Source organism: Phocoena sinus, chromosome 11, assembly GCF_008692025.1.
Source record: "Phocoena sinus isolate mPhoSin1 chromosome 11, mPhoSin1.pri, whole genome shotgun sequence".
Lineage (NCBI taxonomy): Eukaryota > Metazoa > Chordata > Mammalia > Artiodactyla > Phocoenidae > Phocoena > Phocoena sinus.
Window position 1 is genome coordinate 59,785,803 of NC_045773.1, and position 27,225 is coordinate 59,813,027.

At 38.0% G+C, this 27,225-nt stretch overlaps 1 protein-coding gene and 1 non-coding gene across 2 annotated transcripts in view; both read right to left on the minus strand.

Moving 5' to 3' along the window:
• ZNF451 (zinc finger protein 451) overlaps window positions 1–27,225 on the minus strand; it is a 92,568-nt gene that overhangs the window by 5,562 nt on the left and 59,781 nt on the right. Inside the window, exons 10-14 of the mRNA XM_032647683.1 lie at window positions 24,751–26,348; window positions 22,795–22,938; window positions 18,461–18,591; window positions 17,376–17,562; window positions 8,942–9,010 (exon numbers count right to left, since the gene is read on the minus strand). Of these exons, the coding sequence (XP_032503574.1) occupies window positions 8,942–9,010; window positions 17,376–17,562; window positions 18,461–18,591; window positions 22,795–22,938; window positions 24,751–26,348 (2,129 nt within the window). The remainder of the gene's footprint in view (window positions 1–8,941; window positions 9,011–17,375; window positions 17,563–18,460; window positions 18,592–22,794; window positions 22,939–24,750; window positions 26,349–27,225) is intronic.
• Window positions 3,583–3,688, minus strand: LOC116763015. Its single transcript, XR_004352430.1, has one exon. It is a non-coding gene; the product is annotated as a U6 spliceosomal RNA (small nuclear RNA).

A 27,225-nucleotide genomic window follows, 5' to 3' on the forward strand; every position in this document is an offset into this window, starting at 1 on the left:
GGGAAAATAAAGATATTTTTATATAGATGAAAACAGAATATTCAACACTAGCAAAACTGCATTGTATAAAATAGAAAGGAAGTTATTTAGGCTGAAGAAAAATGACATCGGATGGAAACTGTAATCTACTGGAAAGAATGAAGGTCATTTGAAATGGTGACTATGTGGGTAAATATAAAAGAATATATATTTCTTCTTCTCTTTCTTTAAAACTCACAGCACTGTTTAAAGCAAAAAATAACATTTTCTTGTAGAATTTATAACAAAAGCAAAAATATATATATATATTTTAGAGCAACCATAAAAATTAAAGAAAAGAGCTAAAACATCAATAGGTATATTAAAATAGTAAACATTAAATAAATATAATGGAGTAAAATATAGATATTATAATAATCCAAAAGAAGGCAAGAAAGGGGGAACTAAGAGGTAAAAGAGGGAACAAAAAGAAAATAAAATGGCAGAGAGGAATCCAACCATGTGAGAAATTACATTAGATGTTAAGGGACTAAACAACTATTAAAAAGTAGAGGCTGTTAGAGTAAATCAAAAAGTAAGATTGAACTTTACGGTGTCTATAAGAGATGTAGTTTCAAAATAAAGATATAAATAGATTGAAAGTAAAAGGATGGAAAATATATATACCGTGAAAAATTAAGCATAAGAAAGCTTGAGTAGCTATATTAATATCAGAAAAGAAGATTTCATGATAAAAGGTATTACCAGAGATAAAGAACATTTCATAATGAAAAACAGGTCATTTCATTAGGAAGACACATAAGAAATGTATATGCAACTAAAAACAGAACTTGAAAATACAAAAATATAAAATGACAGAAGAGAAAAAATAAATCTACAATCATTGATGAAGTTCACTGTTCCTACTGTAGTAACTGAGAGATCAACTAGATTAAAAAAAAATCACAGTAGATCTGATATTATCAACCACCTTGACCTAATTGACATGTATAAAATACTTTACTTAGTAAACACAGAAAATACATTCTTTTCAAGTGCGTATGGAATGTTCATCAAGACAACCCACATGTTGGGCCATAAAAGTCTCAGTAAATTTCAAAAGATTTAAATTTCACAGGGTATACTCTCTTACCACAACAAAATTAAATTAGGAATGAATAATAAGACATTCAAATATTTGGAAATTAAACAATATACTTCTAAAGAGCCAAGAGATCAAGGGAGAAAATATAAGGAAAATCAGAAAATATTTTAAACTGATAGCAAAAATACAATATGAAAAGGTGTGGAACACAGCAATAATAGAGAACTGACAAACTACAGTCTGTGGGCCAAATCCAGTCCACCAGCAATTTTTGTAAATAAAGTTTTATTGGATACATCCACACTCATTTATGTATTGTTTAGGGCTGTTTTGATGCTATAATAGCAGAGCTGAGTAACTGTAACAGACACCACAAAGCCTAAAATGTTTACTATCTGGTATTTTACAGGAAAAGCTTGTTCACCCTGGCTTAGAGGGAAATAAACACCTTTAAATGTTTACATTAGAAAACAAGAAAAAATTTAGGTCAACAATCTAAGTGTCACATTAAAAAGCTATAAAAGATGAGAAAATTAAACCCAAAGTAGAAGAAAGGAAATAATAAAGAGCAGAAATCAGTGAAATGGAAAGCAGACCAAAAAGAGAGAAATTACCAACTAAAAACAGTTCATTCCTTGAAAAGACTAAATAAACTGATAAACTTCTAGTTAGTGATCAAGAAAGAGAGAAAACAAAAATTACCAATATCAGGACAAAATGAGAAGATATCACCAGAGATCCTACAGAAATAAAAAAATATGTAATAAAGGAATATTATTATGAACTTTACATTGGTACATTTGACAATCTAGGTAAAATGGACAAATTTCTTGAAAAACACTATTCTCGAACACTAACACAAGATTAAACAAAATCTACCTATAAATATATTAAAGAAAGTAATTATTTTTAAAAATATTTATTTATTTAATATATTTATTTGGAGTATAATTGCTTTACAATGTTGTGTTAGTTTCTACTGTACAACAAAGTGAATCAGCTATACATATACATATATCCCCATATCCCCTCCCTCTTGAGCCTCCCTCCCACCCTCCCTATCCCACCTCTCTAGGTCGTCACAAAGCATTGAGCTGATCTCCCTGTGCTATGCAGCAGCTTCCCACTAGCCATCCATTTTACATTTGGTAGTGTATATATGTCAACGCTACTCTCTCACTTCGTCCCAGCTTCCCCTTCCCACCCTGTGTCCTCAAGTCCGTTCTTTATGTCTGTGTCTTTATTTCTGCCCTGCCACTAGGTTCATCAGTACTGTTTTTTTAGATTCCATATATGTGTCTTAACATATGGTATTTGTTTTTCTCTTTCTGACTTACTTCACTCTGTATGACAGACTCTAGGTCCATCTACCTCATTACAAATAACTCAACTTTGTTCCTTTTAAGCGCCGAGTAATAGTCCATTGTGTATATGTGCCACATCTTCTTTATCCATTCATCTGTCAATGGACACTTAGGTTGCTTCCATGTCCTGGCTACTGTAAATAGTACTGCAATGAACACTGTGGTACATGTATCTTTTTGAATTATGGTTTTCTCAGGGTATATGCCAGTAGTGGGATTGCTGGGTCATATGGTAGTTCTACTTTTAGTTTTTTAAGGAACCTCCATACTGTTCTCCATAGTGGCTGTATCCATTCACATTCCCACCAACAGTGCAGGAGGGTTCCCTTTTCTCCACACCTTCTCCAGCATTTCTTGTTTGTAGATTTTTTGAAGATGGCCATTCTGACCGGGGTGAGGTGACACCTCATTGCATTTTTTAAAAATAAATTTATTTATTTTATTTTGGCTGCATTGGGTCTTTGTTGCTGCATGCAGGCTTTCTCTAGTTGCAGCGAGCGGGGGCTACTCTTTGTTGCGGTGCACAGGCTTCTCATCGCGGTGGCTTCTCTTTTGTGGAGCACGGACTCTAGGCGCACAGGCTTCAGTAGTTGTGGCTTGCGGGCTTTAGAGCGCAGGCTCAGTAGTTGTGGCGCACAGGCTTAGTTGCTCTGCAGCATATGGGATCTTCCCAGACCAGGGCTCAAACCCATGTCCCCTGCATTGGGAGGCAGATTCTTAACCATTGCACCACCAGGGAAGTCCCTCATTGTGGTTTTAATTAGCATTTCTCTAATGATTAGTGGTGCTGAGCATATTTTCACATGTTTGTGGGCAATCTGTATGTCTTCTTTGAAGAAATGTCTATTTAGGTCTTCCGCCCATTTTTGGATTGGGATGTTTGATTTTTTGATATTGAGCTTCATGAGTTGCGTGTATATTTTGGAGATTAATCCTTTGTTGGTTGCTTCATTTGCAAATATTTTCTCCCATTCTGAGGGTTGTCTTTTCATCTTGATTATGGTTTCCTTTGCTGTGCAAAAGCTGTTAAGTTTCATTAGGTCTCATTTGTTTATTTTTTATTTTACTTCCATTACTCTAGGAGTTGGGTCAAAAAAGATCTTGCTGTGATTTATGTCATAGAGTGTTCTGCCTATGTCTTCCTCTAAGAGTTTTAAAAATATGGAATGCTTCACGAATTTCCATGTTACCTTGCTCAGGGGCCATGCTAATCTTTCCTGTATTGTTCCAATTTTAGTATATGTGCTGCCGAAGTGAGCACAGTAAATTTATTATTAAAAGACTCCCCAGAAAGAAAACTCCAGGCCCAAATAGTTTTACCAGTGAATTCTCTGAAACATTTAAGGAAGAAATAAAATTGGTCTTAGAGTGAATATACAACAAAATGGCAGAGTAGGCAGCTCTAAACACCCATCCTTCCACAGAAATACTGAAACACAAGCAGAAACTGTCAGAAACGACTTTGTCAGAAGTCTGGAAAATATTCACAGCAACCAAGCAAACACTGAATCAAGAAAAAGGCAAATAAAAGCAGTAGGAAAACCTCATGGTATTTTCACTTGCCCTTTCCTCACCACCTCGCCGTGCCTCCGCAGCAGTCTCGAAGATGGCAGCCCATACTCCTAGTGTGGGACCCTGGTCCCTGGTTCCAGACAGAGCAGAGCAGAACTCACAAATTATTGTGTTTGTTCTAATCTGTCTGGGGGCTACCTGAAGGACTGAAACAAGGCATTCATCTCTATTTTACAAAACTCAGAACCCACTCAGGGCAGAAAAGCAGGCTGCATTGCTCAGAAACACTGTAAGACAAACATAAAGCCCACAGCCTGGGGTAAAAGATTATGGTTGAGACATACAATAGAACACTTAATATCTGAGAGGAAAAGCCATGAAGAGAATTTCCTTGGGAAATCAGGGCATTCAAAAGCACCTATGTGTACTGGGGAATTTAGGACCCAGGACATGATGCATGCTCAGAAAATACCTCAGAAGACACCAAGCCTTCACCACTGGCTGATCTGTAGGCTCAGTGCAAGCCTGGCTAAATGCTGAAGGGCCCTAGCACACAGCCAATCTGCAAAACCAGAGAGAGGTTGTTTTTTGTTTTGTTTTAGCTACTGGTATTCAAGGAAATCTCTGTTAAAACACTAATTGAACAAAAGCTTAAAAGAACAGAGACTTCAATGACCAGATGTGACAAGGAATACAGTTATTGCAAAAATGGTTTGGAAAAGTAACTAAACAAACGGACAACTGCAGCCTTTGACAATCACAAACAGCAAACTCTGGGGAAGAGGTAGAATCTGATTTCCAGAGGTACTACATTATAATATTTGCACATCCAATTTTCAACAACAACAAAAACACAGATAATACAAAGAAACAGGAAAGTATGGCCCATTCAAAGTGAAAAAAATTGAGTTAAATTATCCCTGAGGACACCAAGAAATTGAATTTACTAAACAAAGACTTTAAACCAACTGTCTTACATACGTTCTAGGAGCTAGAGTAAACTATGGACAAGGAAGTAAAGGAAACCAGTAAAACAATGTATGAATAAAATGAGAATATCATAAAGAGATTGGAATTATGAAAGGCCACCAAATAGAAATTCTGGAGCTGAAAAGTACAACTAAAATGAAAAATTCATTACAGGAGTTTAACATAATTAAGCAGACAGAAAAAAGAATCAGCAAATTAAATGTCCCAGATTTGATGAAAGATATGAATCTACACATCCAAGAAGCCCAACAAACTCCAAACAGGAGAAACTCAAAGAGATCCACACTGAGACAAATTACAGTCAAATTGTCAAAAGCCAAAATCAACAGAAACAGCAAGAGAGAAGCAGCTCATCACATGTAAAATTTTTAATAACACTAATAGCTTATTTCTCATCAGAAATCATGGAGACCAGAAGGCAGTGATATATTTAAAGTGCTGAAAGGGAAAACAAAAAACAAAACTGTCAAGCAAGAATTCTATATCCAGAAAGAATGGAGAAGAAATCAAGACAAAGCTAAAGGAGTTTGTTACTAGCAGATCTGCCATGCAAGAAATGCTAAGGGAATCCTTCAGGTTGAACTGAAAGGACATTAGACAGTGACTCAAACCTATATGAAGAAATAAAGAACATTTATGGCAAATATGTCCTTGTTTTCCTTTTATATGTCTAAGTCTATGTTTCTCTTATTCTCTTTTCTCTCTGCCTTAATTTCACTCTCTTTGAAAGAGAGGTAATATGACAAAATAAGAAAGAACCCAGTAATAGGAGTTAGAAGACCTATATTGAACCATGCTCCAATCATTTTGAGACTGTGAATCTGAAGACAAATTACTTAATGTTTGGAAGACTAAGTTTTTATGTAAAATAAGGAGAATATTCTGACTGCCATAAGTTGTTAAGATTAAGAGCAGTTTTCAAAGTATTAGATTTTTCATAGCAATTGAAGTAAAAACTGAACACACTAGTCTCTTATCCTTTCTTTGTTCTTTAAACTGGCCACAGTATAGAGTTTTACTGTTTATGTTACATTATAATATTAATAGTTATATTGATGACTGCTACTAATTGAAGGAACTCTAAGGCAAATTGCTGACATTTACAGAAAGACTGTTTTGCATTGGCAATCATCCACATAATGCTGTCTTCTTTCTTTTCCAAGGATTTGAGTCAGAATACCTCTGTTAAGTGTGCATGCTTCCAGAGCACACCTTACATGCAGGTAACAGTGACTAATGATAATGATCAAAATCATAGGGAATTCTCTTGTTAGTGGTTAGGACTCTGCTCTTTCACTGCCAAAGGCACAGGTTCAATCCCTGGTCGGGGAACTAAGATCCTACAAGCTGTGTGGCCAAAAATAAATAAATAAATAAATCACAATAACAACAGTAGCAACGAATACATGCACTGTTTACCATGTGCCAGGCTACTCTAGTAAGGTAGGTATACTAGTATTCCTGAGGAAACTGACACACAGTGAAATTAAGGGACTTGCACAATATTATATAACTTATAAGCAGCAGAGCTGAGATAAAATAGGACCTTTATGATTGACTTGGGTAGTTACAATCTGATACTGGTCTACAGAGAACAACAAAGAATGAGACAGAAGACTGGAGATAAATCATGGTGGGCGGAGACGGGGCGACAAGAGAAACTGCCTTTCCTCAAGGCAAAAATATCATAAGCAAATTGATCCTGCTTTTTGCCACTCATTTGTCAGGCTTTTAAAGTGTTGTGTTGGGAAGGGAAGGAATGAGAAGAGATTTGAGAAGTTACTTATACTTTTTTGAGTTTTGCTATTAGGTCTAGACTAGAACATCACTTTGCTCCCATGGTGCAGGGTCAACAAAATCACCCAATATTCTCCCAGCCAAATGGCCTCTGTCTTAATTTCCTTTATTCAGTTATAGGGAGATGGGTCCTCGTAGCTCTAATATGTTATAAGTTTATTCATTCAACAATCATTTAGTGCTAAACACTGTGCTAGGTGTTGTTGAAATAAAGATAAATGAAACATGATCCTACTCCTTGAGGAGCTCATAGTCTGGTGGGGATGAGAGATGCAAACAAAAAAAATGTTTAAATTGGAGGGATTCTAGGAGTGGTAGTGGGTAGCTCTCTCTAAAAATGGAAGATCTAAGAGGCACTGATCAAACAAAATTGTCTACAAAATTGGTAATTCTATATGGTTCAACCTAAGAGATGATATTTGAGCTAGTTTCTTGTTGGGGGAAAAGAAGGGGCAAAGGAAGGTATTAGAGGCAAGTACAGAGGAGGCCACCATTCCCTAACTTACAGTGTAACACTATGTGCTTCTCACGCTCATTTTACATAAAGCATCAGGAAATGAAAGAAAACACACACGTAACACCACTTTGATTTTTTCTTGAAATTAGAGCATTATATCCTTTCTTCAATAGAACAACTAGTTAAAAGTCTTGAAGTATCTTTTCCTTTGAATCCACATTAATGGTAATCCTTTTTCCAAACTAAGACATGATAAAGATGTAAAAACTCTCAAAATCTCCCAACCATAAAATGTATTACATAGATTAAAACACTAGACATCTTTGGTACATATTCATTATACACATCTCAGATTTCCTGGGTTAGCTAGGAGCCCACAGAACTGTGGAGGTTTCTCGAGTGTGGTTATTTAAAAGTTATAATTTTGTTTGGCATTTTCCATGGGATTAGTCATGGGTAGTACATGAAGGTTGCAAAGTCTGAGCTACTTAGATGCTCAACGGTGTTTATCTTTTCATGGCCTTGATAAACAACTTAGCTGGCAGTTCTTTTGTTTTAAAACTCACAAAATGTTCTTTCACCTGTTTAACTCATCATTATGTGGCTGCTAAGCACTGAGCCAGACCTTGCAAGACCATGTTGGGAAAACAAGTTGGTCAGAAAACTTGCTTCCAATTAGGCTGTAGATTTACTGCCAACTTTGTTTAACCAGTGAATTTTGACTATAAGAGGGAAAGATCAGTCTTCTACTTCACTGAATGGATGAATCAGTTCCACTGCCACACTCAAATTTCCAACCCCAGATAGCACAAAGATCCAGTGTGCTCCTAGTCAGACTAATTGTACTCTAGGAGAGTGCAAGGAGACGCACAGAAACAAACCAGGTGGCCATCTGTGTGTGCTTGTTTTGCTACGTTTCCTCTCTAATTACACATTTCCACTCTCAAATCTCCACCAACAAATACTACATTGGAACTATACTATGACTCCTACTGTCGTCCTTGAATGTCAAAGATGCCAATATAAAAGTTTTCAACTACTTTAGTGAGGTTCAAGTATTTTCCAAAATCTATTGTTTCACTTCCCCCCAGGTTATTAAAAGCACAGTCTGTTATGGAAAAACCATAGTTAAAATGGACTTATGTCACAACCAAATAGTGGTACAGCAAGTAAATGATTTGATGTGAAGTAATATAAAAGTTCTCTTTAAACCTATGGAACGGAAATACCTTTTCCTTTAAGAGGAGGGAAACATAATTAATTTTATTTAAAAGTCCACTAATATTCAGATGTAAGTGCTTACTTTCATAGTTTCTACTGCCAAAACTTTAATATTCTTAATACTACTCAAAATAAATAAAAATTAGGACACCAAAATCTTCTCCTATCCCTGGGCAGCAACTTTTTCTGCAAAGGGTCAGAAAATATTTATTTTAGGCTTGGTTGCGGGGTGGGGGAGGATCTATACCATTTGTATCACAACTACTCACCCTTGCTCTTGCAACATCAAAGCAACAGCGCAGACAATACTTACACAACAGAGTGTGGCTGAGCGCCAATAAAACCTTATTTACAAAACCAGGCAGTCGACTGGCTGATTTCTGTTTTAGCCCCTAAATCATCTTACACGAGGAAATGCAAACTATCCTTTAAATGAGAGAATTTTTTTTTTTTATACTCAGTGGTAGGAGGGATGAAGTGAAAGAGGGAGAAATTTTAAAAAAACATACAGATACAATCAGGAAGGGATTAGGTTACCTTCTGTGGATCTGAATTCTTCTCCCATTGAAGTACTCTTCATACCCAGGTTATCATCACTGTCACATTCTGTAAAGAAGAATCAATAAATTCAAATGTACTTCTGAAAAAGTTTTGTGCCATAATTTATGTATTCTAAGACAATGTGACTTTCAATGACTTCTCCCATACCCAAGCTTACTAATTACAATCCATTAGTATTACACAACTTTCCTTAGAGATTTGTGTGTTTTTTAACGCTTACCAAATAATACTACTTAAATTGAGAAAAAGATAAAAATGAATGAAATAGGCAATTTGATTTTGGCTCCATATTCAAAAAATTATTTGAAAAAGTTCTTTTTGCATGTTGAGGAAATATAAAATCCTAGTATATTTTTAAAAACTGTAAATTTTAAAAAGCTAGTATGTTTATTTGGATCTAGCAAATAAACTCCGAAGTTTCATTTGCATGAAATCATCTTTAAAAGATTTTTAATGATGACAGATAAAATTCTCCTGTATTTTGAAAATCATATGCATTCATCTCTATAGAGACCATAGATTTATATTAACAGTGTCTCTGCATGGCACAAACTCACTTGATGCCTTATATTCTTACTGAGAGACCTAAGGCTTTAAAATAATGACATGACTGACCGGGTATCACAAAAGTCACTTAAAATATGAACGTGGTACCATCAGGGACCCAGTATTTGGCTTTCCACCTTAACTACATTTAAATCAATTTCTATCAGAGTGACTGAATCAGGGTTTAAATAACCCTGATTGTGTATTCAATACAAATCACATGGACATATCTACATCTGTGAAAATATATAAAAACTAAAAATATACATTTAAAAATTTAGCAATATATCATTGTTTATAAATAAAAACCACTATATTTCTCTTATATTCCTTTGCTGCAAAAATTTATTACGAGTCACCTTTTGCTATTCCAGCAAAAAAAAACTATTGCTTTTTCTACAATATGTTATATACACTTACTACTTCAAATATTTCAAGCTGTGTTTTAGTGAAATAAAACATTACATTTACAATTTGAAGAACAAAAAATTTAGTCTTAAAACATTAGGAACAAAGAGAAAATACCCAAGGTTTCTTTTATTACAATTCAAAGTCAAGGTCAGTCAAAAACAGCATGTGGTAACTGGCCTAAACAATTCATCATGGCAACCAAGACCTAAGGCAAAACTGCAGGTTTGAATCATAAGGTTTAGCTTGACACTAGGTTGTAAAAACTTTTTAAGGTTTCGTTTGCCTCAATCAGCCCCATCTGTAGAACAGAGAAAATCATGAATTTTCTTCCCTATTTTTCAGTACCTTGCACAGAATTAACTGTATCATATAGATTTTTAGGATGGTGCCCAAAGCAACAACCTATATAGTCTCATCAACAGGCTGAGCAAGCAGGCAGATAGATGCTTAGAATTAGGTTCAACAACTATTTCATATAGGGCATGCCACTGCTTCAATCACCTACACTTTCACAGCATGGGTGAATTAGTATGTTCAATTTTTAAGATGGCTTTAAAAACCTGTACAATTGGTACCAACCATACTTAATGCCTTCATCCCATTCATTCCAAAATGAAGACACAAACCAAACAGACATAACAAAGTCCCAGGGCCATAAACCAGACAGCCCAAGGACAGTGTTCAGATTCAACAAAAATCATGTCAAAGCACAGTAAAGTCTGTTTTCAATTTAAATTCACTAATTCATAACAGCCTATGCTCAAGTCCCTCCTTGCATTACCTAAGAAAAAATATTCTAGGAAAGTTCAAACTTTACATAAAACTGGAAGGAAGATGTTTAATTACTGAAGAACTATAAACAACTGAATACACAAAACTGTGTTTTTAAAAACTGTTTACATAAAGCAAACAATGTTCTTGAACTAACCTACAAGATACAGGCAAGTTCTATTACATAAACAGATCTTTAAGAGCCCAGAGAATTTTTTTATATAAGCAATGGCGGTGACTAATGAAATAGTAGAAAACGGCAAATCAGAAATTCAGTCATCAAGAATGTGGTTGAAGTAGGTCCAATAACACAACACTCTGGAAAGTAAAAGCAAATAAACAAACAAAACCTTAAAATGTATGGTCAAGACAGTAAAAACAAGTAGCATAGTTATTTTATTTTACAAAGAGCATACTACAAGCCAGGAGCAGCGTCACGGGGTAAATAAAAATGGTGCTAGCGTGGTCCCTTTAACTCAGCCTGCCCTCACACTGAGACTGCATTTCTACAGTCTGAAGAAAAGAAAATGGGGCTTCTTGGTTTACTTACAAGACAAAAGATCCCAGGGAACTTACAATGATAAGTTGGCTATGCTTGACACATAATCAGCTTACTTTTTAAAGTACCAGAACCCCCAAAACCCACAATCAAATCTTTTTACCTTCTAGGAAACAAACAAACAAAAAAAAAAGCATCTTCCTAAATGTTATTTTCATCTACACACATTCTGCACTGTCGTTAGACTGCAACAGAGCATCTCATCTTCATTCCTCAAGGACATGGTAAGAGCGAACAATGCACCAATGGATTCTCTACATAATAAAATCAGGGCTTTGTGTCAGTGAAAGCCTCAGCCTTCACAGGTGATGGCTGTGTGGCCTCAGGCAGCTATTTTAACCTTCCTGGGCCTCTGCTCCCTCATCTATGAAAGGGGGCGATCTAATATATCCTAACTCACAGCGTTGAAAAGAGGATTAAACAACACGCAGAAGTTCTTTGAACATGTTTAAACATCTTCAAACACTACTAATACAAAAGGCAGCTAGCATGGTGGCTGGCACACAGTAGGTCCTTAATAAAGGTTAGTTCCTCTTACTTCTTTAAAACAACAATTGAAATGACAAGTGATATCTGCATCTTTGAAACATGAGGCTTGAGTTAGAATGAACACATATTTGTGAATAAAGTGTGAAAAGCATAAAAGAAGAAAAAGTCTACCTGGCTCCTCTGACTAGGATCACTAGAACGGATCCATGTATCTTGGTAAATTTTTAAAAAGTGAAAATGAGTACAATATAAAATAGAACTGATGAAGGATAAGGGGCCCAAAGGTGTCAATTCAGGACAGATTAGTATTTTTACACATCTCTACAGGGATTTACACATATATCATAGCTGTAATCAAAACGTTGGTGCTGGAACCCTGATGCATAGAAGGAGAGTGAGTTTAAAGGGCAAAAACCATGACACATTCAAATCTCAAACTTAGTATAAAGGCTCACCTTGCTAGAGAGGGTAACTGATTTAACCCAAGTCAGAGATCGAACAAAGTAGCAGCAGTAGCGCTACTTACCTGTCCTCTCCCTACCAAGCAAAGGTATAATAAGACCTTATGACCAAATGACTGACATTCATACATGGAGCCAGCAACTTCCCAATACCTCTATTTCTACTGAAATAAGTATCTCCTGAAAAAACTTTCAATTAACTGAAAATCTGGCAAAAAAAAAAAGTATAAGATACCATATGATCATTGATTCTGACAACACTATTCAATAGATTCTTCCTGTTTACACAGGAGTAATAAAACCACTTTATGGTCCTAATAATGGAAAATTTCTGAAAAGTTATAAAGAAATAAGAGGTTCAAGCTTGTATCATTTGTCTATGCTATGGCAGAGATTTTAAAAACGTGAAAAATCATCACAATGCTTATAAAACATGAGAGAACTTCTCACTGTGTTACTTGTAAGAGAGTTTGTGGGGTGGCTGGTTGGTAACTAGGAGCCTTGAAACGACAGATCCCTGAAGCTGTACGTGATATTGTATGTACAGTAAGTCCCCTACATACAAACAAGTTCCGTTCCGAGAGCACGTTCATAAGTCTAACAAAATTACTTAGGTACCCAACTAACACAATCAGCTATATAATACTGTACTGTAATAGGTTTATAATACTTTTCACACAAATAATACATAAACAAACACAAAAAATAAAGAAAGCATTTTTAATCTTACAATACAGTACCTTGAAAAGTACAGTAGTACCAGCTACATCACCGCTGCTTTTATGCTTGCTTCTGGACATCCTGGGCTTGAAATAAAGATACTGTACTACTGTACTCTATATAGTAATGTACAGTAAAGTACACAAAAACACAACCACTTGTAGAGGACGCACGCATGTGACAAGGTACGCCAGACATGTGAAGTAACTTACGTGATTGGACATGCGAACGCACGTTTGTAAAGTTTGCAACTTGAAGGTTCATATGTAGGGGACTTACTGTACATGTCCATTTGGGGGAAAGAGGTTTGGAAAGATTTTTTCAGATTCCCAAAAAGGTCCATCGACGCCTACCCGCAAACCACACTGCCTTAAAATAACTGGTTGTCAGATCTGAAGATAGCACACTGGGTTAAGCTAGATGAAAGGAGTTACCCTGGCATTCTTGTGGTAACCAAAACTACACTACAGGCCCAACACGAACTGCAGTATTTGTGGACACTGAGAGATGTTTCTCAGTCACAATACATATTAAATATCATTTCTTAACAAAGAATGTTACTCTATTATTCAGAAAGCCATTTATTAGGAAAGGTGAAGGAATAAAGTTACCCAAGAAAGTCACTGTTCTTTGATTTTTCTTATTATAAAGTTTATTAGCAGGCAGTTTGATGCCTTTCAATATTCCATGAAGAAAAAAATTTGTCTGAAACTGAATCTGAACATACTGTGATTCAGCATAATATTTTTTAAAATTTTAAAGTTATAAAAGCATCTTTAAATCCAGACCTAAATAAAATATGTGACTTAAAGACTACACTTCTTTGGCCACTTAATTTTAATAATTTTCATTACTTTTAAAATGTAGTGGCTATAGCACATGAAAAGATGCTCTACGTCACTAACCATTAGGGAAATGGAAATCAAAAACAAAATGAGATACCACTTCACACCCATTAGGATGGCTACTATAAAAACAAACAAAAATCAGAAAATAACAATTGTTGGCAAGGATGCAGAGAAAATGGAACCCTTATGCACTACTGGTGAGAATGTAAAATGGTACAGTCCATGTGGAAAATTAGTATGGAGATTTCTCAAAAAATTAGAAAAAGGACTTCCCTGGTGGCGCAGTGGTTAAGAATACACCTGCCAATGCAGGGAACATGGGTTCGAGCCCTGGTCTGGGAAGATACCACATGCCATGGAGCAACTAAGCCCATGCGCCACAACTACTGAGCCTGCGCTCTAGAGCCCACAAGCCACAACTACTGAGCCTGCGTGCCACAACTACTGAAGCCTGCGCGCCTAGAGCCCATGTGCCGCAGCAAGAAAAGCCACCACAATGAGAAGCCCATGCACCAAAACAAAGAGTAGCCCCAACTCACCGCAATTAGAAAAAGCCCTTGAGCAGCAACGAAGACCGACACAGCCATAAATGAATGAATGAATGAATGAATTAGAAATAGAATTACCATATGATCCAGCAATTCCACTTCTGGGTATATACTCATAAGAACTGAAAGGAGGATCTCGAAGAGATGTCTGTATCCCCATGTTCACAACAGCATGATTCATAATAGCTGAAGCATGGACGCAACCCAAGTGTCCATCAATGGATAAACGGATAAGCAAAAGGGGGTATATACATACAATGGAGTATTATTCAGCCTTAAAAAGGAAGGACATTTTGACATAGGCTACAACATGGATGAAACCTGAGGATATTTTGCTCAGTGAAATAAGCTAGTCACAAAGGCTGCATGATTTCACTTACACGACACACTTAGAGTAGTCAAATTCATAGACAGGAAACAGAATGGTGGCTGCCAGGAGCTGGAGAAAGGGGAGCATGGAGTTGTTGTTTAATGGGTATGGAGTTTCAGTTTTGCAAGATGAAAAGAGTTCTGGGGATGGATGGCGGCGATGGCTGCACAACAATGTAAATGCAGTTAATACCACTCAACTGGAGACTTCAAAATGGTTAAGATGGTAAATTTTATGTATATTTTACTACAATGAAAAAAATGGAAAGAAAAACTAAAAAAATATATAGTGGCTAGTAACCATATTTCCTTTTTACAGTAGTAATAATTAATAATAGCTGCTATTTACTGAGCACCTATGCTCTTTCCTATGCTATGCTAGACACTATACGTATCACTAATTCTTACAACCTTATAGATATGAAAAGTGAGACTCAGAAAAAGTTGAGTAACTTGCCTGAAATCGCACAGCTAAGAAGCAGAAGTCAGTATTCGAATCAAAGACCATGCCCTTCTTTATGCACTGCATGGTCTCTGTATTTCACAAAAATTCAGAATAAAGTATACATGTGTCCCCAAAGGCAGTAAGTTCAAATGGGCACTGATTACAAATGAATGATTAAAAAAAAATACCTAGAGAATTCTATATTCTGACATAGAGAGTGGTTTATGACACTGATGAGTGAAAAAGGAAATTAAAGTATATGTCAAAAAAAAAAAAGTCTAGAGCATAAGAGACATTCAGAAAAGAACATCGGTATATAACAATAACCTATACTTTACCTCCAACCCTAATATACCCATGCAAACCTACTCATATGTAGCTCTCATTCCAAATAAAGTTGAAAGAAAGGCAAATCCATTACAGGTCTCATGTTCTAAATTACAAAAGAAATGCTCCCCAGGGCAGCAGCATAGGAGGAAGAAAAGGGGGTGGGCCTAGATAGCAAAGGTAAAAATTTAAATATTTTTCAAGATATTAAGTAGATGTTGTTAAGGATCGGGAAAGGGATGGTAAAAGAATGGGAGAAAAAAGAGGTTAAAAAAAGCCACAGACACTCCATTCAATACTCTGTAATGACCTATATGGGAACAGAATTCTAAAAAGAGTGAATAGGGACTTCCCCGGTGGTCCAATGGTAAAGAATCTGCCTTCCAATGTGGGGGACGCAGGTTCAATCCCTGGTCAGGGAACTAAGATTCTACACGTCGTGGGGCAACTAAGCCCACGCACCACAACTACTGAGCTTGTGCACCTCAACGAGAGAGCCCACGTGCCACAAACTACAGAGCCCACGCGCCCTGGAGCCCATGGGCCACAACTAGAGAGAGAAAACCCGCATGCCACAACTAGAGAGAAGCCCACACACCGCAACTAGAGAACTAGAGAGAAGCCTGTATGCTGCAATGAAGATCCCACATGTCGCAACTAAGACCCCACAAGCCAAATAAATAAATATTTTAAAAATAATAAATAAATAAATAAGAGTGGATATATGTATATGTATAACTGACTTACTTTGTTGTACAGCAGAAACTAACACAACATTGTAAATCAACTATACTCCAATAAAAAAAATTAATTAAAAATTTTAAGAAAAGGAAGAAAAGAAAAAAACCCGCCACAGACAGAAAAAGCAAGTGAATGAAAACAGAAACTATAGAATAGGAAGACAAAATTCAGTACTAAATCATGACCTAAATATGCAAAACAGAGCTGATTTTTCTCTAAAGAGCACAATTGTGCCAGTAGCTTAATGGTTCCTAACTTTGCAAAGTGAATTGAACCAATGCAGTGAGTGGTTAGAGCAAAGTTCTTCAGAATAGATCTTCAATCAAAATGTGGCTCTATACATGTAGAAAGAAGAAAATAGCTAGGAGGAGAGCACACTTGGACAATTTAAAGGCATATAATAAAAATTCCAAAAAGCAGTCAGTTTTTCATTGAGGTCATTCATCAATACCTTCAAACCATATTCATGGCTGCAAATTATTAGGATATTTAAAAATTACTCTTTTATTCTCTCCTACCCACATTTCAGAAATTACAAAAACCAAAACCAAAACCAAAACCTATCTGGATCCCTAGAATTACATCCTTTCTTAAATACTCGTTAGTGAAATTGGACATCAGCATGCCCTTTCATTGAACAATCTCAGAAAGGCAGAGAAGAGTGTAGGACAAGGGATGCCTAGCCCTTCAAGGCAATAAAGATCTTTCAGGGCATCATTCTGTCACTGTCAACCTCTTAAATTTTTATTTTTTTATTTTTTGGTATTGCCATATTAGCATTTATTGCTTTCTGATTTCTCCTATAAGCACTTTGCTTTCTGAAAAACTGAAGATAAATTTAGAATTTTAGAAATGAAATGAAGATCTGGATTCTGAGCTTTGCAAAACTATACTAGCATATTTCAAACCATAAGTATATATTTTAAATATATGAATATAAATTTTATTCATTAGATTAAAAATGGTCTCTAAAATATTATGAATTCATTCTCCTTCTAATACACTCAAAGTGAAAGTGAGATAAGAGAAAAAATACGATAGAAGCATGAGCGCGTGGCGGTTTAGTGAGCAGGCAGCAGGGCACTAGTGGAGAGCAGTTTATTTGGTTTCTCATCAATAAGTGAAGTGAAGTCTCTTCCTCTTGGGCAGTTGGCACTGTGGCTACAGCTGCATACCTTTGGTCGTATCAGATATGCTATTTAACAAGGCACACATCATATCTCCCTCTAAGTGGTGAGGGTTGAGTATATGTGCTGGCCTCTGAGTCTTCTTAAATTGATTCTCTAGCTCCAGAAAACCTTGATCTCCTGAGAGGATGGTGAAAGGAATCTGCTTGGGCAGTTGTTCATCCAGACGGCCAGCCTAAGTTGGAAAAAATGGCACAAGTTGATAAAGATCTGCATCTGAGCTTCCAGTCAAGTTACAGCTATTTCAGAATGAACACATACCTAGAAACGTGTATTTAGCTTGTTCCCTTGCTCCCACCAAAGTATGATATAAAGATCTCGTTCATAAATGAAATATACCATATTTAATCAAATATAAAATGCTGTCAATTATAAGATAAGCTCTTTTATATGCCACTAAGAAAGAAAGAAAAGAAAAGCCAAAAAGAATGTAACAGGAGGCCCCCACATAAAGGTGGAACACTAACAGGGCTACGCGCTCAACCTGAGGGTAAATAAAAAATGAATCTGCCATAGAGAAAAGGTAAGCAAAGTAATTTGCATAACTCAATCTTAGAACTGGCTAGATGGAAAAAGAAACTATCTGTGGTTTAAAACATAAGCAGCATTCAACAAGTTTGCAGAGTGTCAGTGTGACACAGAAACCCTTAAGCAGAGAATTTAATTTAAACTGGGTCTCAGGTGGGTTGTTTCTCCAGGTGACTAGCAGAGACAGAAGCAAATGCAAATTCCATCTGGGTCAACAGTGACTGCTATGGTGCCCCCCCATTTCAGAGATGTTAAAATGTGAAAGTGCCTCACGCATCAGGAGTGTCATCTCCTGATAATTTATTCTAGAAATAGCTGAGGGTCCACTATGAGTAGCTGAGAGTCTGCTGGAACTGGGGATGAAGCAGTAAACACATGCTATGGGCTCCTGCCCTCAATAGTCATAAGTAGAACCTGATGCAAAAGGTTTTATACAAAAAGCACAACACTGAAAAGGAACCTACAGTGTCATTATGATTCAAGAGGGGAAAAAATCCAAATGGGTCCTAGCTTCACGTTTGATTTTGAATAAAACAATGACTCACATGCATACATATGGCAAAATCAGCAGCATCTTTTCTTTTACTACAGCGAGGATGAAGGAAGAAGCACCCAATCTTGTTTAGGTAATTATAGATCTTACAGTTGACGGGAGGCTTCCAGTTGGTGTTTCCTCCTATTATGTTTAGAAAAGGCATAAATGATGAGTCAAACAAGAGAAAAAGAACAGAACACTAGATACAACTGAAAACTCTATAAGGAAAAACAAATACTAGAAAAAAATGTTTCTAGAGGAAAAGTACCAGATTAGAAGGCAGAACAAGGCAGTTCTCGTGCAGGTAACACCAGGTTGTTGCTTAAATCTTGGGGAAGTAGACCAACTTCCCCAAATCTGCCTATTAATCTGAAAACTCACAGGGATGTTAAGCAGAATCAAAAGTAAAGTGCATGAAAATTCTTTGACTGCTGTTGTTCTATATGAATGTATGCATTAGTGGTTTTTTACAAATATGTCAAGGCTGCTCAGTGAATAAAAATGATGTGCAATCAGGAAAGCTGGACTTACTAAGAGGTTGTACTGACTACCTTATCCAGGTCAGCATGTTTCTATCTTAAATCCTAATCGTCTTCTTTATATGCTGCTTGCTGTCAAACATGGCATGCATACCTTGTTTCACTGCACTTTGCTTTACTGTGCTTTGCAAATACTGTGTTTCTTACAAACTGAAGGTTGGTGGCAACCTTGCATTGAGGGAGCTCATCGATGTCATTTTTCCAACAGCATTTGTTAACTTTGCGTCACATTTCGTTAATATTCGCAATATTTCAAACTTTTCCATCATTATTTTATTTGTTATGGTGGTCTTTGATGTTACTATTGTAATTGTTTGGGGGTGCCATGAACCATGCCCATACAAGAAGGCAAACTTAACTCATAAACGTTGTGTGTGTTCTGACTGCCACACCGACTGGCCCTTCCCCCGTCTTTCTCCCCTCCCTTCCCGCCTCCCTTTTCCCCGAGACACAATATTGAAATTAGGCCAATTAATAACCCTACAATGGCCTCTAAATGTCCAAGTGAAAGGAAGAGTCTCACGTTTTTTAAAATCAAAAGCTAGCAATGATTAAGCTTAGTGAGGAAGGCATGTCAAAAGCCAAGACAGGCTGAAAGCTAGGCCTCTTGCACCACAAAGTTACCCAAGCTGTGAATGCAAAGGAAAAGTTCTTGAACGAAATTAAAAGTGCTACTGCAGTGAACAAATGAATGATAAGAAAGTGAAACAACATTATTGCTGATATGGAGAAAGTCTGAGTCTCTGCATAGAAAATCAAATAACCACAATATTCCCTTAAGCCAAAGCCCAATCCAGAGCCCGGCCCTAACTGCCTTCAGTTCTATGAAGACTGAGAGAGGTGACGAAGCTGCAGAAGCAAAGTCTGAAGCTAGCAGAGGTTGGTTCATGAGGTTTAAGGAAAGAAGCCGTACCCATAACATTAAAGTGTAAGGTGAGCCAGCAAGTGCTGATGTAGAAGCTGCAACAAGTTATCCAGAAGATAAGTCCTAAGATAATTCATGAGGGTGGCTGCACTAAACAAAAGATTTTCAGTGTAGGCAAAACAGCCTTCTATTGCAAGAAGATGCCATCTAGCAGTTTCACAGATAGAGAGAAGCCAATGCCTGGCTTCAATGTTTCAAAGGACAGGCTGACTCTCCTGTTAGGGGCTAATGCAGCTAGTGACTTTAACTTGAATCCAATGCTCGTTTACCATTCTGAAAATCCTAGGGCCCTTAAGAATTAAGCTAGGACTTCCCTGGTGGTGCAGTGGTTAAGAATCTGCCTACCAATGCAGGGGACACGGGTTCAATCCCTGGTCCAGAAGATCCCACATGCTGCGGAGCAACTAAGCCCGTGAACCACAACTACAGAGCCTGTGCTCTAGAGCCCGTGAGCCACAACTACTGAGCCCTCATGCCACAACTACTGAAGCCTGTGCGCCTAGAGCCCGTGCTCTGCAACAAGAGAAGCCACTGTAATGAGAAGCCCATGCACTGCAACGAAGAGTACCCCTGCTCACCACAACTAGAGAAATCCCGCACACAGCAACAAAGACCCAATGCAGCCAAAAATAAATAAATAAATAAATTTATTTTTCAAAAAAGAAAGAAAAAGAATTAAGCTAAATTGACCCTGCTTATGCTCTATAAATGGAAGAACAAAGCCTGGATGACAGCGATATGGTTTCTTGAATATTTTAAGCCCACTTTTGAGACCTACTGCTCAGAAGAATCCTTTCAAAATATTACTGCTCATTGACAATGCACCTGGTCACCCAAGAGCTCTGATGCAGATGTACAATGAGATTCATTTTGTTTTTATGTCTCCTAATGTAATATTCATTCTGTAGCCCATGGATCAAGGAGTAATTTTGACTTTCAAGTCTTATTATTTAAGAAATAAATTTTGTAAGGCTACAGCTGCCATAGGTAGTGATTCCTCTGATGGATCTGGGCAAACTAAATTGAAAACCTTCTAGAAAGGATTCACCATTCTAGATACCATGAAGGACACTCATGATTGGGAAGATGTGAAGAAAGCAAAATATCAACATCCACGGGAGTCTAGAAGAAGTTGATTCCAACCCTCATGGATGACTTTGAGGGGTTCAAGAATTCAGTAGACAAAGGAACTGCAAATGTGGTGGAAACAGCAAGAGAACTAGAATTAGAACTGGAGTCTGAAGATGTGACTGAATTGCTGCAATCTCAGGATAAAACTTGAATGGATGAGGAGTTGCTTCTTATGGATGAGCCAAAAGAAAGTGGTTTCTTGAGAAGGAACGCACTCCTGGTGAAGATACTGTGAAGATTGTTGAAATGACAACAAGGGATTTAGAATATTACATAAGCTTAGCTGATAACACAGGAGCAGGGTTTGAGAAGACTGACTCCAATTCTGAAAGAAGTTCTACTGTGGGTAAAATGCTATCAAACAAACATGCTACAGAGAAATCGTTCATGAAAGGAAGAGTCAACCAATGCTACAAACTTCATTGTTGTCTTATTTTAAGAAACTGCCGCAGCCACCCCAGCCTTCAACAACCCCCAGCCTGATCAGTCAGCAGCCATCAGCATGGAGGCAAGACCCTCCCCTAGCAGCAAGATTACGACTCACTGAAGGCTCAGGTGGTTAGCATTTTTTAAGCAATAAGGTTTTTTTTTTTGGCTGCGTTGGGTTTTCGTTGCTGCCTGCGGGCTTTCTCCGGCTGTGGTGAGCGGGGGCTACTCTTTGCTGCAGTGTGCGGGCTTCTCATTGCAGTGGCTTCTCTTGTTGCAGAGCATGAGCTCTAGGCGCAGACTTCAGTAGCTGTGGCACTCGGGCTCAATAGTTGTGGCTCGCGGGCTCTAGAGCGTAGGCTCAGTAGTTGTGGCACATGGGCTTAATTGCTCCACGGCATATGGGATCTTCCTGGACCAGGGCTCAAACCCATGTTCCCTGCATTGGCAGGCGGATTCTTAACCACTGTGCCACCAGGCAAGTCCCAAGGTATGTTTTAATTAAGACTTCTTTTAGACATAATGTTGTTGCTCACTTAATAGACCACAGTATAGTATAAACATAACTTTTATATGCACTGGGAAACCAAAAAATTCATGTGACTTGCAGTGGTCTAGAACTGAACCAGCAGTATCTCCTAGGGATGCCTGTACATCAGAGGCTCACTGTACTAAGCCTCAGTTAATCAAAGAGGAGTCTCTCTCCCAGGTTTGGTCAATGGTTTGTAAAGAGATTTAGACTACGGCCATACCACCCTGAATGCACCCGATCTCACCTGATCTCGGAAGCTAAGCAGGGCTGGGCCTGGTTAGTACTTGGAAGGGAGATTTATGTGAAGATGCACATTTATGAACAGTAAGGATGAAGTGAAGAGGCAGTTATGTTGAAAACACACTAGTCCTGTAGTCATGAGGCCCAAGTTTGAAAGCTAACTCTACTATTTATTATTTTTGTACTTTGTGAAAAATAAACTTCTCAGCCTTCTTCCTTATATTTTAAAGGGTGAAAATTATAACAATCAGTAAGCATGCATTAGTACCAAGTACAGTATCTGGCGCATTGTAGGTATTGAATAAAGGCTCTTTCAATCTGTATCTAAAGATCCACAAACTGTGGGTCACCAGGTACAGTGAATATTTACCACAGAGAAATGTAAAGAGAAAAATATTCTAGCAGAGTAACTATAATGCAAAGTGACAAAATTCCAATTATGTTCCTATCTTCTATTCAGGAAGGTTCAAAAGGAGTCCTTTTAAAGCAAATCACATTCTAAGGGGGAAAAAAAGGGAGGTTGTCTCAAATGTGTTCCTTATTAACCATACCTTGAAAGCCCCAAATAAATGTTCCTTGGTTAAGATTCCCTGGTAGATGACCAAAAAAGTTGGACCAGTTATCAAAGTCTACAAAGACTATGTGAGTCATGGTTCGCAGGTAATCCAAGTCTGGGAGCTCAACAACCTCTTCATCTGAGAAGAGAGAAACATCAACATGAATTTCATAAGAATTAGCTAAAACCTTTTAAATTTGTCAACTTAATATTAATCTTTCATGTTATTTACTTCTATCGAAACCATGTCATGAAATCCAAACCTGTATGTGACACAATATATTTATATCAGATAAGAAATATTTTGAATATTTCAGAAATGATTATCCTTTCGACAAATATGTACCATTGATCCTGGCTTTCCTTAAAAGTCACTTATAAAAGAAAGTTTTTAAAAAATTAGTATACCGGAAGATATGGAAGACCAAGTTTTAAGGCTAAATAACTAAAATCTTGCACCATCCATCAAAATAAACTTTCAGGGTTACTTGCTAAGAACTTTCTCGCCGCCAGGAGTTTGTTCTTTTCCTAATGTAGACTGATTCATCAGCAGCCCTCTGGCTCTGTGCTCACATACCCGAGAGCAGACATGAGACAGCCCACAAGAGGCTCCTGTGGCTCGTGCAGAACAGGGCCCGGTGCTCCTCGCGCCAAGGACACCTCTTCCTCAGTCAACTCAGGGCCTCTCACCTCCCACCATCTGCAACTCTTGTCCTTCCTCCTCTTCCCTTCTTTCATACCTTTCACTTTGACAGGGCCTTACAGTTTCGAGTGGTAGCAATGCAAGCCTTAAATGTTTATACTATTTTTAAAATGGATAGCTTCTACTCCACCTACTAGAGACTCCCTCAGAAAAAGACTGCCATCTTCCCATTTCCAAACCACCCATCTTCTTATCTGTCTTCTTAAAATACTAATAGATACAACAATGACCTCCTATCAGACACAGACCAACACAAATCCCCCAAAAGCAATCACAAGAGCAAAAGGAAAACAACAGAACATAAAATAGCGTGACCACGGTTTCACTGTTTGACATCGAGTTGAATGGATCAACAGTATGTTATTTAATCATTTCTCACATAAAACATACCATGGCTAAAGGCAATGCTGAGATCTACATGTGCTACAGAGCAAGCCTATAAAAACTCAGTAATTCATAAACATATTTTATGAACCAAAATACTCACATATTTCATTTTTTCCACTCGACATTGTATAACTTATGAAGAGTTAATCTTTAAAAGAATATACACTTAAAATTATACTCTAAAGAAAACAATTTACTTCTAAACAAAATGAAAACACTGCACTCTTCTAGACTTCCTTAATCTTATCAAAGAAGAAGGGAAGCCTAGAGTAAGCACAGACAAGGGGATCCATACCTCAGTTTTCTGCCTGGTTTCTTGCTACCACTTAACAACTCGACTTCTAATTGCTATTTTAACTCTAAGTAAAAGCTTTGCTTCCGAAGACGGTAACAAAAATATACAAATTCTCAAGTGACCTTTAAAACTTCTCATACATAGAATAAGGTCAAAATAGAAATAAAAAGAATTCACCTGATTTATCTTTTTATTGAACTTAAATCTAAATGACAGTAAAGTGCAGGATAACTTTCAAATCTGACTTTCAGAAGGACCATCTATTTCCCTCATCTTTCAAAATTCCCATGTCTTTTGGAAAAGAAAAGGTTACCTAAAGTACCTATTATTTAGCATAACAGATATTCCTTGTGCCCTTAGGTTGAGAGAGTGGCTGCCTGAAGCAGCAGGAATACAGATCCCTCCCGGTAAAGTACACGCCGCGGTAACTCACTGGCCAACGTATCAGCCCATCAAGTCCTGGCTTCAACACTGGCTCCCTAGGAGCAAAGAGGGTGGCTACACATGCGCATGTTTCTAAGCGGAAATGGGAAACGTGTACGGATGTCAGGGTTGTGGAGCCGTACCTGTACTCTGACAGCTCACGTCAGTCTCGGCTCCTCTCTCCAGGTCTGAAGTCTGTGGACAGCTTGCTGCCTGTCTCAGCTTTCTCTCTGCACGGGAGGAACTGGCAGCAAACGTGTACGGGCTCGTCTGCTCAGGCCCGAAGCAGGCCACGCTGGGCTCCTGCAGGAAGCAGTGTTTCCTGTGGAAGTGCTGCTGCGCGCTCTCGGGGTCCTGGAAGGCTCTGGTGCAGGTGCCGCACTTGATCAGGCACCGCGGCGTGCCCTCCGGCTCCGCGTGCACCTGGCGCACGTGTGCCAGCATGTCATCCATGGCCTGCGCCGTGGCCGAGCACATGCCACAGCGGAACCACAGGCGGCCCTGGCCCAGGAGAGTCTGCAGACAGCGAGCGTGGTCCTCCTTTCTGTTGACTTTGCAGAGGTAGCTCTCCCGGCAGCCGCACGTCAGTAGGTTACCGGTCTCTATAACTGGAAAATCACTCTCGGTTTTAATGGAAGTTTCCGTTTTTTCTGACACAAATACATAGTCTATGCTGTGGTGCTCCTTATAATGACTCAGAAACGCTTCTTCCACATTAAAGATCAGATCACAAAGTCCACAGAAATACTTCATCTTTATTTCGTTGTCATGCTCATCTTGGCAATGTCGATACAGTGTTTCCATCTTGTGAAAAGTCTTTTTGCAATGGGCGCAGCTATACCTATGAAACTGGTGACTTGCTAAAGACATGCAATGTTGTTTCACACATTCTTGGGAGTCAAACATATCTTCACAAATTCGGCATTGCCATTTACCGCTTGGAGGACTGGTTGCTGGGGAATGATCAAGAATAGTAATAGTCGAAAAAGGATTATCAGCAGTCAGATCACTCACCAACGTTGTAGAGGATGACGGCAAAGTGTCACCTTCTACCTCATCTGTCTCATAAAAATACCTGTGTCCATTATGAAACTCAGTCACATGGGCCATTATAGCCTCTTTCCTTGCCAACTCCTTTTTGCATGTCCGACACCAGAAAAGAAAGTTATTTAAATGTGCCCCTCCATGAATGCGGCTCATATGTAAACGGATGACTCCTGAATCTTCACACACCTTCCCACAGACCACACACTTATAACACATCGTGTTTGCTGAGAAAACGTGCTTTTCTACTGCATCTTCACTTGGGAAGCGTTGCTGGCATTCACAAAACCAGGTTTTAACAAGTGACTTTTCCTTCTGAACACAAACCATACCCCCATGGCTTTTATCTCCTAAATTAATCTTCTTTTTTGGAACAGTGCTGCAATCTTCTGAGCTAGATTCTCGAACGGACATATTTCTTTTAAGTGATGAAAATTTTGACTTATCTTGCAACAGGTGCAAGTCAGAAGGGGGTTTGTTCCCTTCACTGCTGTGGCAATAAAGTAAGACTGATTCTTCCATTGAGTTAATGACTCGGACTTTGTGTCCTGAGTTCTGCTTGTGATTCCGGGTACTGGTTTCATCCACAAAGACACGGTTGCAATGTGGACAATAACCTCTCAGTAGGAATTTCTCTGCCACCTGAGCAATGCTCTTCTCAGCTAGAGCTACAGGACCAGCGTTTCGACAACGAACTCTAAATTGGACAAAAAAATAAACTCATAAGTATTTTCTAAATATATTATCTCTGCTTTTTATTGTAGGAATTATAAAGTAATCAATGTATACACAAGCACTAAAAATTGTTTTTCAATAATGTTGCAGGCTTCCCTGGTGGCACAGTGGTTAAGAATCCACCTGCCAATGCAGGGGACATGGGTTCAAGCCCTGGTCCAGGAAGATCCCACATGCCGCGGAGCAAGTAAGCCCTTGCACCACAACTATTAAGCCTGCGCTCTAGAGCCCGCGTGCCACAACTGCTGAAGCCCGCGCGCCTAGAGCCCGTGCTCTGCAACAAGACAAGCCACTACAATGAGAAGCCTGTGCACCTCAACGAAGAGTAGCCCCCGCTCGCAGCAACTAGAGAAAGCCTGCATGCAGCAACGAAGACCCAACAGAGCCAAAAATAAATAAAATAAATTTTAAAAAATAAAGTTGCAGATGATATAATAATATTCTATCTACCTGACCATTACCTACACTTTATCTGTTTCTAATCCATATACCAAAGGGTAAAACTAGAATCAAAAAATTTTTTAAAAATTCAGACAAATTTTAGACAAGTACAAACTATATCAAATGCACTGATAGGAACGTCATGAGACAAGCAAGTAATTAACTTCTCTGTGGTAATTAAACAATATAGAGGAGCACTACAGTGAGGCTCTCAACAACCCTGTACCTATTCTTTAAGAATGAACTGATTTTATGTCAGGAAAATGCCATGCCCATGGTTGCTTTTATACTAAAGAAAGTGTCCAACATCATTGTTCATTAGGGAAATCCAGATTAAAACCACAGTGAGACTCTCAAAAGAACAACTAAAATGAAACAGACTGGCAACACCAAACCTT